This window comes from Panthera pardus, unplaced genomic scaffold, assembly GCF_024362965.1.
Source record: "Panthera pardus isolate Hobbes unplaced genomic scaffold, ASM2436296v1 HiC_scaffold_16, whole genome shotgun sequence".
Lineage (NCBI taxonomy): Eukaryota > Metazoa > Chordata > Mammalia > Carnivora > Felidae > Panthera > Panthera pardus.
In genome coordinates, this window is record NW_026526721.1 from 65212140 (window position 1) to 65228107 (window position 15968).

At 38.6% G+C, this 15968-nt stretch overlaps 1 protein-coding gene across 7 annotated transcripts in view; it reads left to right on the plus strand.

Annotated features, from left to right (window-relative positions):
* The window catches only part of CFAP91 (cilia and flagella associated protein 91), an 89263-nt gene that overhangs the window by 39188 nt on the left and 34107 nt on the right, over nucleotides 1-15968 (plus strand). For all 7 annotated transcript variants that reach the window (XM_053903408.1, XM_053903407.1, XM_053903403.1 and 4 more), the window contains 3 exons: nucleotides 2535-2712; nucleotides 13358-13515; nucleotides 15781-15963. In XM_053903408.1, coding sequence (XP_053759383.1) covers nucleotides 2535-2712; nucleotides 13358-13515; nucleotides 15781-15963 — 519 coding nt within the window. The remainder of the gene's footprint in view (nucleotides 1-2534; nucleotides 2713-13357; nucleotides 13516-15780; nucleotides 15964-15968) is intronic.

A 15968-nucleotide genomic window follows, 5' to 3' on the forward strand; every position in this document is an offset into this window, starting at 1 on the left:
TAGTCACCATGCTGTACATTAGATCTCCAGAACTTATTCATCAAATAACTGAAAGCTTGTACCCTTTGACCATTTTCACCCATTTCTCCCATGCCTCTCACCCCTGGAAACCATCAGTCTATGCTCTGTTTCTAGGAATTTCAGTTTTGTTAGATTCCAGATATAAGTGAGATCATACAGTATTTGTGTTTTTCTGTCTAACTTATTTTACTTAGCATAATGCCCTCAAATTATCATTCATGTTGTTGCAAATGGCAGGATTTCCTTTTTTATGGCTGAGTTTTATATATTTTATATTACATATAAAATTGATCACATATTAATTTTATTCAATATATATTATGTTTATTATATTTAATATGTTATCTAGGAATTATACATATATCATTTTTTATAACATTCATGTGTTAATGGACACTTAAGTTGTTTCCATGTCTTGGCATCTGTAAATGCTGCAGTGAACACGGAGGTGCAGATATCTCTTTGAGATAGTAATTTCATTTCCTTCAGATATATACTCAGAAGTGAATCATATGGTACCTATATTTCTAGCTTTTTGAGGAACCTCCATACTGTTTTTCATAGCGGCTGTATCAATTACATTCCTGCCAATAGTGTGCTAGGGTTCCCTTTTCTCCACATCCTTGTCAGCATTTGTTACCTCTTGTCTTTTTGAAAACAGCCATCCTAACAGATGTGAAAGGATATCTCATGTTTTTCTTTTGTAATTCCCTGATGATTAGTGATGTTGGGCACCTTTCATGTAACTACTGGCCTTTTTTATATCTTCTTTGGAAAAATGGCTATTCATGTCATTTGTCCATTTTTTAGTTGCATTATTTTGTTCTTTGCTATTGATTTGTAGGAGTTCCTAATGTATTTAGGATATTAACTCCTTATCAGATATGTGGTTTGAAAATATTTTCTCCCATTCCATAGGTTGCCTTTTCCTTTTGTTGCTCATTTCTTTTGCTGTGTAGAAGCCTTTTAGTTTGATGTAGTCCCATTTATTTATATTTGCTTTTGTTGCTTGTACTTTTGGTGTCATATCCAAAAAATCATTGCCAAGACTAACATCAAGAAGATTCCTTCCTATGTTTTCTTCTAGGAGCTTTACATTTAAGTCTTTAATCCATTTCAAGTTAATTTTTGTGATTAGTGTAAGATAGGAGTTCAGTTTCACTCTTTTGCATGTGACCATCCTATTTTTCCATTACCATTTATTGAAGAGGGTATCTTTCCCCCAGTGAGTATTCTTGGCCTCCTTGTCAAATATTAGTAGACTATGTATGGGTTTATTTCTGGGCTCTTGATTCTTTTTGTGTCTATGTGTTTATTTTTATGCTAGTACTATACTGTTTTGATTACTGTAGTCTTGTAATATAGTTTGAAACCAGAAAGTATGCCTTAACCTTTTTCTTTCTCAAGGTTGCTTTGGCTCTTTGGGTTCTTTTATGGTTCCATAGGAATTTTAGGATTGTTTTTCTATTTCTGTGAAAAATGTCATTGGGATCCTTGTTAGGGATTATATCAAATCTTTGGATGTCGTTGCATAGTATGACTATTTTAACAATATTAATTCTTCCAATCCATGAACATGGGATATTTTTCCATTTATTTTTGTCATCTTCAATTTCTTTCATTAGTGTTTTATAGTTCTTAGCATATAGATCTTTTACCTCCTTGGCTAAATTTATTCCTGTTATTTTTGTAAAGGGGATTATGTTCTTTATTTCTTTTTCAGGTAGTTCATTGTTAAATGAACAACTGATTTAAATACAACTGATTTTTGTATGTTGATATTGTATTCTGCAACTTTACAGAATTCATATGTCAGTCTAACCATTTTTGATAGTCTTTAGTTTTCTATATCTAAGATTATGTTATCTGCAAATAGAGACCATTTTACTACTTCCTTTTTGATTTGGTTGGCTTTTATTTCTTTTTTGCCTGATTACTCTGGGTGGGACTTCCGGTACTATGTTGAATAGGAGTGATAAGAGTAGACTCTTGTTTTGTTCCTGATCTTGGAGGAAAAGCTTTCAACCTCACTGTTGAGTGTGATTAACTGTCAACTTGTCTGTACAGTTCATTTTTGTTTTATTTCTCTAATAGAGAGGAAGTATAGAGTAGTACATAAGACCACAAGGGTCAGATTGCTATGTTCAAATCCTGATTTCTGCCACTTACTAGCTGTAAGTTACTTTGATATTTCTTTGCATTTCAAAATATTGATTTGTCTAATATAGGGCATTCCAAGGTATGATTGTTCAGTAGTCACAGAATATTCTTCAAATACTCTCTAGCATGTTATGTGTAACTAAAATGTCTTCTGGCTGAGTAACTAACAAGAGGCAGTACAGGGGATAGATAACAAGCTGTGAAGCACAGTGTGAGGATGTTTCCCAATATCATTTCATCCTGTCTTAACCCTTGAATTTAAAAAGGACAGGAACTGAAAGGGAGTAAATTAAATACTGGAAGGTACATGAGTTTGTCCATGTGTTTCTAACTTGCTTTGCTTCACCATCCAGGTCGAGGGCTCCCAGCAGGACAAGCTGAAGTTGAGATGATAGAACGTGCCCGGGAGAAACGTGCTTGGGAAGCCACTCTTCCCTGTCTGAGTGACACCTCCCAGTTTGAGAAGAGGAGGAGGATGATGAATGCGATGGAGAGGAAGGAATGGGCCTTCAGAGAGCAGGAGATTGAAAAGTAAGTTCTAGATTACCCAGACATCTGCACCTGCACTGGTGGAGTAATGTAAATACTTTTTATCTGTAAAGAATTTTCCCAAATATGTGGGTTTATAACAACCCTCCACCTGTAGAGATAGGAAATTGGGTTGCTGGTTCTCTCAGGAGTAATAGCTCTATAATTTTCTCTCTAATAACATAAAATTGTATAATGCCCTGTTTGTGTGTAAAGTGAAGCGTGGAACCCTTAACAGATTTGAACAATTCCTCAAAGCATCTGTGATTCTTCTCTTCCCTTTTCTCTTTAGGAAAAATCTAATTTAGACTATTTCAGAATCCCACTGCTTTCTGCAAATGTCTTTCAAACTGACTCTTTATTTTTATTTTTATTTTTTAACAGTTTTGTTGAGATACAGTGCACCTATCCTAGAGTTCACCACTTTAAAATGCACATTTTAGTCATCTTTACTGTATTCACAGAGTTGTATCTCCATCATCACTATCTAATTTTATAACACTTTCCTCACTCCAAGAAAGAAACGTTAAAGAAACTTTCCATTTCCCCCTTCCACCATCCTTTACAAATATTCACCTACTTTCTGTATCTTTGTATTTGTCTTTACTGGAAATTTCATATACATAGAATCATGAAGTATATGGTCTTTTGTAACTGGTTATTTTCACATGTGTTAAAGGTATACCTGCCTTGTACCGTATATTAGTTCTTTTTCCCTTTTTATTTTTTTCTTTTAATTCAAGCATATATTTGTTCCAATTATTTCTAACAATAGTAAACTAAAAAGAGATTTTGAGCATTTAAATTTTTCAGTAGTTTTTTTTTTTGTTTTTTTTTTTTAACGTTTCTTTATTTTTGAGACAGAGAGAGACAGAGCATGAACGGGGGAGGAGCAGAGAGAGAGGGAGACACAGAATCGGAAGCAGGCTCCAGGCTCTGGGCCATCAGCCCAGAGCCCGACGCGGGGCTGGAACTCATGGACAGTGAGATCGTGACCTGAGCTGAAGTCGGACGCTTAACCGACTGAGCCACCCAGGCGCCCCTTCAGTAGTTTTTACTATTTTCTTTTTAATTTATTTTTTTAATTTACATCCAAGTTAGTTAGCATATACTGCAACAATGATTTCAGGAGTAGATTCCTTAATGCCCCTTACCCATTTAGCCCATCCCCCCTCCTACAATCCCTCCAATTACCCTCTGTTTGTTCTCCGTATTTAAGAGTCTCTTACATTTTGTCCCCCTCCCTGTTTTTATATTATTTTTTCTTCCCTTCCTTTATGTTCCGCTGTTTTGTATCTTAAAGTCCTCATATGGGTGAAGTCATACGATATTTGTCTTTCTCTGACTGACTGATTTCATTTAGCATAATACCCCACAGTTCCATCCACGTAGTTGCAAATGGCAAGATTTCATTCTTTTTGATTGCCGAGTAATACTCCATTATATATATATATATATATATATATATATATATATATATATATATGCATGTATATACATTATATATATAAAAGCATATATATACTTATATATATAACATTATATATATACATTATATATTATATATTAAATTATATATTATTATATATTATATAATATATATTATAATTATATATTATATATTATATACTATTATATATAATATATTATATTATATTATATATTATATTATATATATTGCATATTATATAATTATATAATAATATACAATTATATATATTATAATATATTATATAATTATATATTATATATTATATATATTATAATTATAAATATATTATATATTATATACATTATATATGTGTGTATATATATACACACATTATATATATATATACATATATATATGTACACCACATCTTTTTTATTTATTTATTTATTTATTTTTAATATACGAAATTTACTGTCAAATTGGTTTCCATACAACACCCAGTGCTCATCCCAAAAGGTGCCCTCCTCAATACCCATCACCCACCTTACCCTCCCTCCCACCCCCCATCAACCCTCAGTTTGTTCTCAGTTTTTAACAGTCTCTTATGCTTTGGCTCTCTCCCCCTCTAACCTCTTTTTTTTTTTTTTTTTCCTACCCCTCCCCCATGGGTTTCTGTTACGTTTCTCAGCATCCACATAAGAGTAAAACCATATGGTATCTGTCTTTCTCTGTATGGCTTATTTCACTTAGCATCACACTCTCCAGTTCCATCCACGTTGCTACAAAAGGCCGTATTTCATTTTTTCTCATTGCCACGTAGTATTCCATTGTGTATATAAACCACAATTTCTTTATCCATTCATCAGTTGATGGACATTTAGGCTCTTTCCATAATTTGGCTATTGTTGAGAGTGCTGCTATAAACATTGGGGTACAAGTGCCCCTATGCATCAGTACTCCTGTATCCCTTGGATAAATTCCTAGCAGTGCTATTGCTGGGTCATAGGGTAGGTCTATTTTTAATTTTCTGAGGAACCTCCACACTGCTTTCCAGAGCGGCTACACCAATTTGCATTCCCACCAACAGTGCAAGAGGGTTCCCGTTTCTCCACATCCTCTCCAGCATCTATAGTCTCCTGATTTCTTCATTTTGGCCACTCTGACTGGCGTGAGGTGATATCTGAGTGTGGTTTTGATTTGTATTTCCCTGATAAGGAGCGACGTTGAACATCTTTTCATGTGCCTGTTGGCCATCCGGATGTCTTCTTTAGAGAAGTGTCTATTCATGTTTTCTGCCCATTTCTTCACTGGGTTATTTGTTTTTCGGGTGTGGAGTTTGATGAGCTCTTTATAGATTTTGGATACTAGCCCTTTGTCCGATGTGTCATTTGCAAATATCTTTTCCCATTCCGTTGGTTGCCTTTTAGTTTTGTTGGTTGTTTCCTTTGCTGTGCAGAAGCTTTTTTATCTTCATAAGGTCCCAGTAATTCACTTTTGCTTTTAATTCCCTTGCCTTTGGGGATGTGTCGAGTAAGAGATTGCTACGGCTGAGGTCAGAGAGGTCTTTTCCTGCTTTCTGCTCTAAGGTTTTGATGGTTTCCTGTCTCACATTCAGGTCCTTTATCCATTTTGAGTTTATTTTTGTGAATGGTGTGAGAAAGTGGTCTAGTTTCAACCTTCTGCATGTTGCTGTCCAGTTCTCCCAGCACCATTTGTTAAAGAGACTGTCTTTTTTCCATTGGATGTTCTTTCCTGCTTTGTCAAAGATGAGTTGGCCATACTTTTGTGGGTCTAGTTGTGGGGTTTCTATTCTATTCCATTGGTCTATGTGTCTGTTTTTATGCCAATACCATGCTGTCTTGATGATTACAGCTTTGTAGTAGAGGCTAAAGTCTGGGATTGTGATGCCTCCTACTTTGGTCTTCTTCTTCAAAATTACTTTGGCTATTCGGGGCCTTTTGTGGTTCCATATGAATTTTAGGATTGCTTGTTCTAGTTTCGAGAAGAATGCTGGTGCAATTTTGATTGGGATTGCATTGAATGTGTAGATAGCTTTGGGTAGTATTGACATTTTGACAATATTTATTCTTCCAATCCATGAGCAGGGAATGTCTTTCCATTTCTTTATAGCTTCTTCAATTACCTTCATAAGCTTTCTATACTTTTCAGCATACAGATCTTTTACATCTTTGGTTAGATTTATTCCTAGGTATTTTATGCTTCTTGGTGCAATTGTGAATGGGATCAGTTTCTTTATTTGTCTTTCTGTTGCTTCATTGTTAGTGTATAAGAATGCAACTGATTTCTGTACATTGATTTTGTATCCTGCAACTTTGCTGAATTCATGTATCAGTTCTAGCAGACTTTTGGTGGAGTCTGTCGGATTTTCCATGTATAATATCATGTCATCTGCAAAAAGCGAAAGCTTGACTTCATCTTTGCCAATTTTGATGCCTTTGATTTCCTTTTGTTGTCTGATTGCTGAAGCTAGAACTTCCAGCACTATGTTAAACAACAGTGGTGACAGTGGGCATCCCTGTCGTGTTCCTGATCTCAGGGAAAAAGCTCTCAGTTTTCCCCATTGAGGATGATGTTAGCTGTGGGCTTTTCATAAATGGCTTTTATGATCTTTAAGTATGTTCCTTCTATCCCGACTTTCTCAAGGGTTTTTATTAAGAAAGGGTGCTGGATTTTGTCAAAGGCCTTTTCTGCATCGATTGACGGGATCATATGGTTCTTCTCTTTTTTTTTGTTAATGTGATGTATCACGTTGATCGATTTGCGAATGTTGAACCAGCCCTGCATCCCAGGAATGAATCCCACTTGATCATGGTGAATAATTCTTTTTATATGCTGTTGAATTCGATTTGCTAGTATCTTATTGAGAATTTTTGCATCCATATTCATCAGGGATATTGGCCTGTAGTTCTCTTTTTTTACTGGGTCTCTGTCTGGTTTAGGAATCAAAGTAATACTGGCTTCATAGAATGAGTCTGGAAGTTTTCCTTCCCTTTCTATTTCTTGGAATAGCTTGAGAAGAATAGGTATTATCTCTGCTTTAAACGTCTGGTAGAACTCCCCTGGGAAGCCATCTGGTCCTGGACTCTTATTTGTTGGGAGATTTTTGATAACCGATTCAATTTCTTCGCTGGTTATGGGTCTGTTCAAGCTTTCTATTTCCTCCTGATTGAGTTTTGGAAGAGTGTGGTTGTTTAGGAATTTGTCCATTTCTTCCAGGTTGTCCAATTTGTTGACGTATAATTTTTCATAGTATTCCCTGATAATTGTTTGTATCTCTGAGGGATTGGTTGTAATCATTCCATTTTCATTCATGATTTTATCTATTTGGGTCATCTCCCTTTTCTTTTTGAGAAGCCTGGCTAGAGGTTTGTGAATTTTGTTTATTTTTTCAAAAAACCAACTCTTGGTTTCGTTGAACTGCTCTACCGTTTTTTTAGATTCTATATTGTTTATTTCTGCTCTGCTCTTTATTATTTCTCTTCTTCTGCTGGGTTTAGGCTGCCTTTGCTGTTCTGCTTCTATTTCCTTTAGGTGTGCTGTTAGATTTTGTATTTGGGATTTTTCTTGTTTCTTGAGATAGGCCTGGATCGCAATGTATTTTCCTCTCAAGACTGCCTTCGCTGCGTCCCAAAGCGTTTGGATTGTTGTATTTTCATTTTCGTTTGTTTCCATATATTTTTTAATTTCTTCTCTAATTGCCTGGTTGACCCACTCATTCGTTAGTAGGGTGTTCTTTAACCTCCATGCTTTTGGAGGTTTTCCAGACTTTTTCCTGTGGTTGATTTCAAGCTTCATAGCATTGTGGTCTGAAAGTATGCATGGTATAATTTCAATTCTTGTAAACTTAATGAAGGGCTGTTTTGTGACCCAGTATATGATCTATCTTGGAGAATGTTCCATGTGCACTCGAGAAGAAAGTATATTCTGTTGCTTTGGGATGCAGAGTTCTAAATATATCTGTCAAGTCCATCTGATCCAATGTATCATTCAGGGCCCTTGTTTCTTTATTGACTGTGTGTCTAGATGATCTATCCATTTCTGTAAGTGGGGTGTTAAAGTCCCCTGCAATGACCACATTCTTATCAATAAGGTTGCTTATGTTTATGAGTAATTGTTTTATATATTTGGGGGCTCCGGTATTCGGTGCATAGACATTTATAATTGTTAGCTCTTCCTGATGGATAGACCCTGTAATTATTATATAATGCCCTTCTTCATCTCTTGTTACAGCCTTTAATTTAAAGTCTAGTTTGTCTGATATAAGTATGGCTACTCCAGCTTTCTTTTGGCTTCCAGTAGCATGATAAATAGTTCTCCATCCCCTCACTCTCAATCTAAAGGTGTCCTCAGATCTAAAATGAGTCTCTTGTAGACAGCAAATAGATGGGTCTTGTTTTTTTATCCATTCTGATACCCTATATCTTTTGGTTGGCGCATTTAATCCATTTACATTCAGTGTTATTATAGAAAGATATGGGTTTAGAGTCATTTTGATGTCTATATGTTTTATGCTTGTAGTGATGTCTCTGGTACTTTGTCTCACAGGGTCCCCCTTAGGATCTCTTGTAGGGCTGGTTTCGTGGTGACAAATTCCTTCAGTTTTTGTTTGTTTGGGAAGACCTTTATCTCTCCTTCTATTCTAAATGACAGACTTGCTGGATAAAGGATTCTCGGCTGCATATTTTTTCTGTTTAGCACACTGAAGATATCGTGCCAAGCCTTTCTGGCCTGCCAAGTTTCAAAAGAGAGATCAGTCACGAGTCTTATAGGTCTCCCTTTATATGTGAGGGCACGTTTATCCCTTGCTGCTTTCAGAATTTTCTCTTTATCCTTGTATTTTGCCAGTTTCACTATGATATGTTGTGCAGAAGATCGATTCAAGTTACGTCTGAAGGGAGTTCTCTGTGCCTCTTGGATTTCAATGCCTTTTTCCTTCCCCAGTTCAGCGAAGTTCTCAGCTATAATTTCTTCAAGTACCCCTTCAGCACGTTTTCCTCTCTCTTCCTCCTCTGGGATACCAATTATGCGTATATTATTTCTTTTTAGTGTATCACTTAGTTCTCTAATTTTTCCCTCATACTCCTGGATTTTTTTTATCTCTCTTTCTCTCGGCTTCCTCTTTTTCTATAACTTTATCTTCTAGTTCACCTATTCTCTCCTCTGCCTCTTCAATCCGAGCCGTCGTCGTTTCCATTTTGTTTTGCATTTCGTTTAAAGCGCTTTTTAGGTCCTCGTGACTGTTCCTTAGTCCCTTGATCTCTGTAGCAAGAGATTCTCTGCTGTCCTCTATACTGTTTTCAAGCCCAGCGATTAATTTTATGGCTATTATTCTAAATTCACTTTCTGTTATATTATTTAAATCCTTTTTGATCAGTTCATTAGCTGTTGTTATTTCCTGGAGATTCTTCTGAGGGGAATTCTTCCGTTTGGTCATTTTGGATAGTCCCTGGAGTGGTGAGGACCTGCAGGGCACTTCCCCTGTGCTGTGGTGTATAACTGGAGTTGGTGGGTGGGGCAACAGTCCAACCTGATGTCTGCCCCCAGCCCACCGCTGGGGCCACAGTCAGACTGGTGTGTGCCTTCTCTTCCCCTCTCCTAGGGGTGGGATTCACTGTGGGGTGGCCTGGCCCATCTGGGCTACTTGCACACTGCCAGGCTTGTGGCGCTGGGGATCTGGCGTATTAGCTGGGGTGGGTAGGCAAGGTGCACGGGGGCAGGAGGGGCAGGCTTAGCTCACTTCTCCTTAGGTGATCCACTTCAGGAGGGGCCCTGTGGCAGCGGGAGGGAGTCAGATCCACTGCCGGAGGTTTGGCTCCGCAGAAGCACAGAGTTGGGTGTTTGCGCGGAGCGAGCAAGTTCCCTGGCAGGAACTGGTTCTCTTTGGGATTTTGGCTGGGGGATGGGCGGGGGAGATGGCGCTGGCGAGCGCCTTTGTTCCCCACCAAACTGAGCTCTATCTTCCGGGGGCTCAGCAGCTCTCCCTCCCTTTGTCCTCCAGCCTTCCTGCTTTCTGAGCAGAGCTGTTAACTTATGACCTCCCAGACGCTAAGTCGCGCTTGCTGTCGGAACACAGTCCGTCAGGCCCCTCTGCTTTTACCTGCCAGACTCGGGGACTCTGCTTGGCCGGCGAGCCACCCCTCCGCCCTGGCTCCCTCCCGCCAGTCCGTGGAGCGCGCACCGCCTCGCCGCCCTTCCTACCCTCTTCTGTGGTCCTCTCGTCTGGTGCTTGGCTCCGGAGACTCCGTTCTGCTAATCCTCTGGCGGTTTTCTGGGTTATTTAGGCAGGTGTAGGTGGAATCTAAGTGATCAGCAGGATGCGCGGTGAGCCCAGCGTCCTCCTACGCCGCCATCTTCCCTTCCTCCTCTACACCACATCTTCTTTATCCATTCATCCATCAGTGGACATTTGGGCTCTTTCCATACTTTGGCTATTGTTGGTAGTGCTGCTATAAACATTGGGGTGCATGTGTCCCTTTGAAACAGCATACCTGTATCCCTTGGATAAATGCCTAGTAGTGCAATTGCTGGGTCGTAGGGTAGTTCTATTTTTAATTTTTGGGGAGAACCTCCATACTGTTTTCCAGAGTGACTGCACCAGTCAAACTGACCCTTTCTGTTCATTCCCAATGCCATTTTGCCTAGGCCTTGGCCCTCTTCATATCCATCAGCCTCCTAGCTAATACTGTCTCTTATTCCCCCTCGTACTGGATTCACAGTCAGGACACCTTGGGTTTTAGTACAGCTAACAGGGGCATTTTCTACTTTAAAGACAAATTGTGGAATTCCTCAATTAGGAAATGAACTCACGGTGGATAAACAACAATATGCCAAGGTACTTCTGGTTTTCAGTCATTTAACTAATGTATTTTCAGTAATGAGGCTGTCCTTAGAAGGTGTAGAAATGATGAAAACCCCCAAATTCCAGCTCCCCAGAAAGAAAGAAAGGAAAGAAAGGGAACTTATTGAGGTTGTTCTTTGTTCCAGGCTGCGCCGAGGCACTTTGTTACTCATAGCAATGCTACCATCGCCCCTGACAGTGTGCTTAGAGTTAAGAACCAGGAGAGTTAGACTCAACGTGGTTCTGAATTCAAAATATGTTTGTCTTTTTACAACACTTTCTATTAACCCTGAATCCAGACTGTGTGATGTTTTGGTAAAAGCTTGCAGCTAATAGAATGTAAAGTACTTTGGGGCAAAGTAGGTATCAGGTACCCAATCCTGTCTGTAGAAAATTAAATTTAGTGCTGCAATTTAGAGAGGTATATTCTTATCAGAAGGACATTAAAAACCTTTAAAATGTTTCTGGCTAGTTCTGTTTGGAGTGAGTGGAGATTTGGGAAAACTGAGAGAAGGTAGCCTCTGAGCTGGGTGTTGAAGGGTAAGAAGCCATCAGGTAGATGATAATATTAGTGATGATGATGATATTCGTAGAGCATGTTACACTTGTGGAGAGGTTACCACGTGCTGGGGCCATGTTTGTTCCAAGCCAGTAGTTCTCAAAGTGTGATACACAAACCAGCATCATTAGCATTACCTGGGAACTTGTTAGAAATGCAGATTTTCAGGCCCCTCCCCAGTACTCCTCAGTAGGTATTTCTGACCTACTGAGTCAGGCCGTGGGCTCCAGGTAATCTGATGCATGTTTAGGTTTGAGAACCACTGTCCTGCCACACTGTAGACATTAATTCATTTAATACTCACAACAACCTTATGGGATGGATAGATAGATACTATTACGTCCATTTTATGACTGAAGGAATTGAGGTAAGTGATGAACTTGAGAACCAAACCTTGGATTTCTAACTCCAGAGAGAAAGGTGACTATTGGTGTATGGCTTATTTTTTAAAAAATACCTGTTTCTCCATTTTCATTTGTCACTACTTCCACACCCTCCCCTCTACGTTCACTTTGAGATGCCCTGCCAGCATGACCTATTTGCTCTGTCTCTAGCCCTTTGATTTGAACATTCAGATTCCTCTGCTTAGGCATCGCTTTTTCCTTGTCAATGTGGCAAATCTCAATCCTTGTTTATCTTCAAGACTACAGAGTTAATGCCTCCTGTAAGGAAGCCTTCCCAACCTTCCCCACATCTAGTGGGAATAGTGCTAAACATAGATGCTCTGTCATTTCTTCTCCCACAGTCTTTTCATTCTTCTGGTCTGGTATGTATCTCCTTGTCTTATAAAATGCTAGTTGATACGCCTGCTCCAATAGAACAGTGCTTCTTGATAGAAGGTGTTTTATCTTGTTCATCATTGTTTGTTTCCTGCCTGGCATACGGTTATGCCAATTAATAAATATTTGACAAATGAGTGGCTGAATGAATTAGTCTATGAATTTTTAAGTAAGAGTAAAATGTTCAAATTCTATTTTAGGAAGGAAAATCTTGACAGCTGTGTGGAGCAAGATTGGAAGGAAGAGAGACTAGATTAGCAACTAGAGTCCAAGTTAGGAGAGGGTTGACAAAAACATGAGCTAGGGAATAGATGCGAGAAGTGCTTTAGAGGAGGAATCATTACAGGAGAGAAGAAGAGATAAGAAACAGTAGATTTCTGGGGGAACAAAATGAGCCGGCGTTTTTGAGGTTGTGAGGGGATAGCTGGAAATTCAAGTAGACAGGAATTCTCGTTTAGAAATACCTGGGCTTGAGGTACAGATTTTGAAGTCATCTATACATGGTTATATACACATGAGCAAGGTAGCTCTGGGAGAACAAGGTGAAGACAAGGGGAAGGGAGGCAAAGATTGACTGAGTGCCTGTATATGCCAGACCCTGGCATTTTCACATTTATTCCTTAAGATAGCATGCTGCCTCATTTTCTCGTCACTCCTACTACTTAACCCTCTAGCCAATATCTGTCAACCTGGAACTGTGCACATACATTTTGTTGTTCATTTAGGCTCATCTGCCTTGAGAGAGCCCCCCCCTTTTTTTCTTTTTTACCTGCCATACTTCTCTTTGCCTTTCAGAACTACACCCAGACATAGTCCTATTATAGAGAGACTTATTGTTGAGTTGCCTCCCCAAGCACCTAATCCATTTGTCACACTTTTGCCAGAGTGATCTTTTTAAAATACATGAATATGATACCAGCCCAAAGAGAAGATCCTGTTTATGGCAGGCATTCCCTTTCTCTCTAGTAGAACATTCTGTTGGAGATACCACATACTTCTTTATGTTTGGTAATTTAAAGACTGCAGGAGATTCGCCTGGAAGTCCTAAAAGAGCTGCTGAAGAAGCGTGATGAGAATCAAAATGAAGTGAACATGAAGCATTTGAATGCCCAGTGGTCTAAACTGCAGGAAGCAAAGGAGGCAAAACTGGCACAGATTCAGCACAGACATGTATCAGGTAAAGGTGCAATATGAACAATGAAGAAAATGGGAAAGTTGGCTTTGCTTTGAATCTTTGACCAAACCTGATTTAGATAGAATTCTTATGAGTCCTAGTGTTATTAAATGAATAAAGGAAAAGAGTTACTTTCAAAAGTAGAAGACTGGAGGAAAATTTCTAAGAAAACCAAGTAGTAATGTTCTAACAGGTAGTCAAGTTAATGACATTGGCACGCACACGCGCGTGTGTGTGTGTGAGAGAGAGAGAGAGAGGGAGAGAGAGGGAGAGTAGTCTCCATGAGACTCTCCAGTCTCATGGGTTGAGTTCCCAGAGAGCCCAATTTCTCAACCTTTTTTAAAATTATTTCCCTTAAATGAGACATGTAGACATATTTTCTCCTGCTTGCCCCCTCCCATGAAATTTTAATACCATGGATTTATTTATGTATTGTATCTGTACATATAAAAGGAGTAGTCAGTGGATGATTAAGAATGACTATATAAAAAATTTTTAAGGACTATATAAAAACTAAATTAAAATTAAAAAAATTAACTTATTAGGATTTAGCTTTATAGCTTTATTTGCTTAGTAACTTTTAATATAATTTACTTATAAAATTGTAATGTATCAATTATATATGCAAAGTATCAATTTAATGTATAATAACAGAATGTAATTACAACTTAAAAAATCAAATTTGTTATTTTTCTAGCAAAAGTAAAACAGTTATAAAAATTAATTCCATAAAATTATTTTTAGTGAACTTTAACTTTTAACTAGATGCTAGGTATACATGTTCAACAGTTGTTGTGTTTTTTTTTTCAGCACTTCACAATACTAACAATGGGTTGAGTAGCTGTTTGTTTTTTTTTTTTACTCCCCCTGTCCCTCTCTTCCTGCCCTTTGGGATCACCTCCCAAATAAACTGCTTGCACAACTGCTTTTGTCTCATGCTCTGCCTTTGGGGGAACCCTGGCTAAGACAGAACTCAAATGTCACTTCCTCAGGGAGGCCTTCAAGGACCCCACTCCCTCCCATCATAAGTGAGGCACCTATTATCTGCTCTCACTTATATGCCCCTGAACTTGTCGTGTGTGTGTGTGTGTGTGTGTGTGTGTGTGTGTGTGAGAGAGAAAATAACTTTTAACTAGCTTCGAGGTATGTAGTTAGACATACCTAGGTATGTCTAACGAGGTAGACAGAGGTATTGTCAACATTTTTTCTTTTCAGTACTTGGTATAACTAATGATGAGTTGACTAACTTTTGTAGGTAAATAATAAAATGTTAACTTTTTATTTAATTCTAAAACCCCAAGTTATACACAGAAGCACTGAGGGTCAAACATAAACACCCACAAGTCAGCAGTGGTGCATGCAGCTGCCTCTTGCAACAAGACTTGGCAGTCCCACAGTATGACTTTGCATGCATTGAGAGCACACAGCATAGAGCCTTCAAACCGGCTGGCTCTGTGATAGGACTGAAAGAGAAGGAGCCGGTGGAGGTAGCAAGCATGACTCCTTAGATGAATGAACTCTGAATGTGCACAACTCAGCCTTTTCCCTCTGACTGCCAAACACTTCTAGAGCTCTAAGCTGGGATATATTGTGCTTTATTCTATTGTTAACCAAGATGGTCAGATTACTGAAGAACCTGTAGTCTCCCTCCCTTGCAATTATTCTCCTAGGAGAAAATAATTCTCCAAATCTCCCCTGAACATGTATTTTTCAGTTACTTTGAGTTTCGTTTGTAAGCCTGGAAGACTTTTGCCGAATACACCTTCTTACCTCAGAGCTTGGAATGCAGTTATTCAATTTTTTTTAAGTTTTTAATGTTTATTTATTTTTGAGAGAGAGAAAGAACAAGTGAGCAAGGGGCAGAGAGAGGAAGACACAGAATCCGAAGCAGGTTCTAGGCTCTGAGCTATCAAAACAGAGCCCAATGCAGGGCTCAAACCCACGAACCAGGAGATCATGACCTGAGCCAAAGTCGGACGCTCAACCAACTGAGCCACCCAGGTGCCCCAGTTATAAAAGATTTTTGACAAGTACCCATTGAGGACACTAATTGACTCAACTTCTGTCACTCCCACTTGTCTCATGAGGATCTGGGCCACACAGAGGACTAACCTCTGTTTTTAGTGTTATATTCTGTCTGCAGTGAGTGGTTTTCATGACTGCACAGTTCAGTAGTTTCTCTGTGAACAAAAACAAAACTGGCCTATTATTATGCGTTTGTTTAGAACTATATTTTGGAGATAGTCACAGAGGTATGTTTTATTCTAGCAATCAGGAAACTTGTGGGAAAGGGAAAGAATATAGAAGGGAAGTTGGAGAGAAGAAATATCATCAAGGATTATTCTGACTATGCATCCCAGGTCTATGGGCCTTTGTCTCGCCTTGGTCGTTTCCCTGATAACAACTCAGAGGACTCTGTAGTAAAAAACCACTATCTCAACACCTATGAAGGTAAG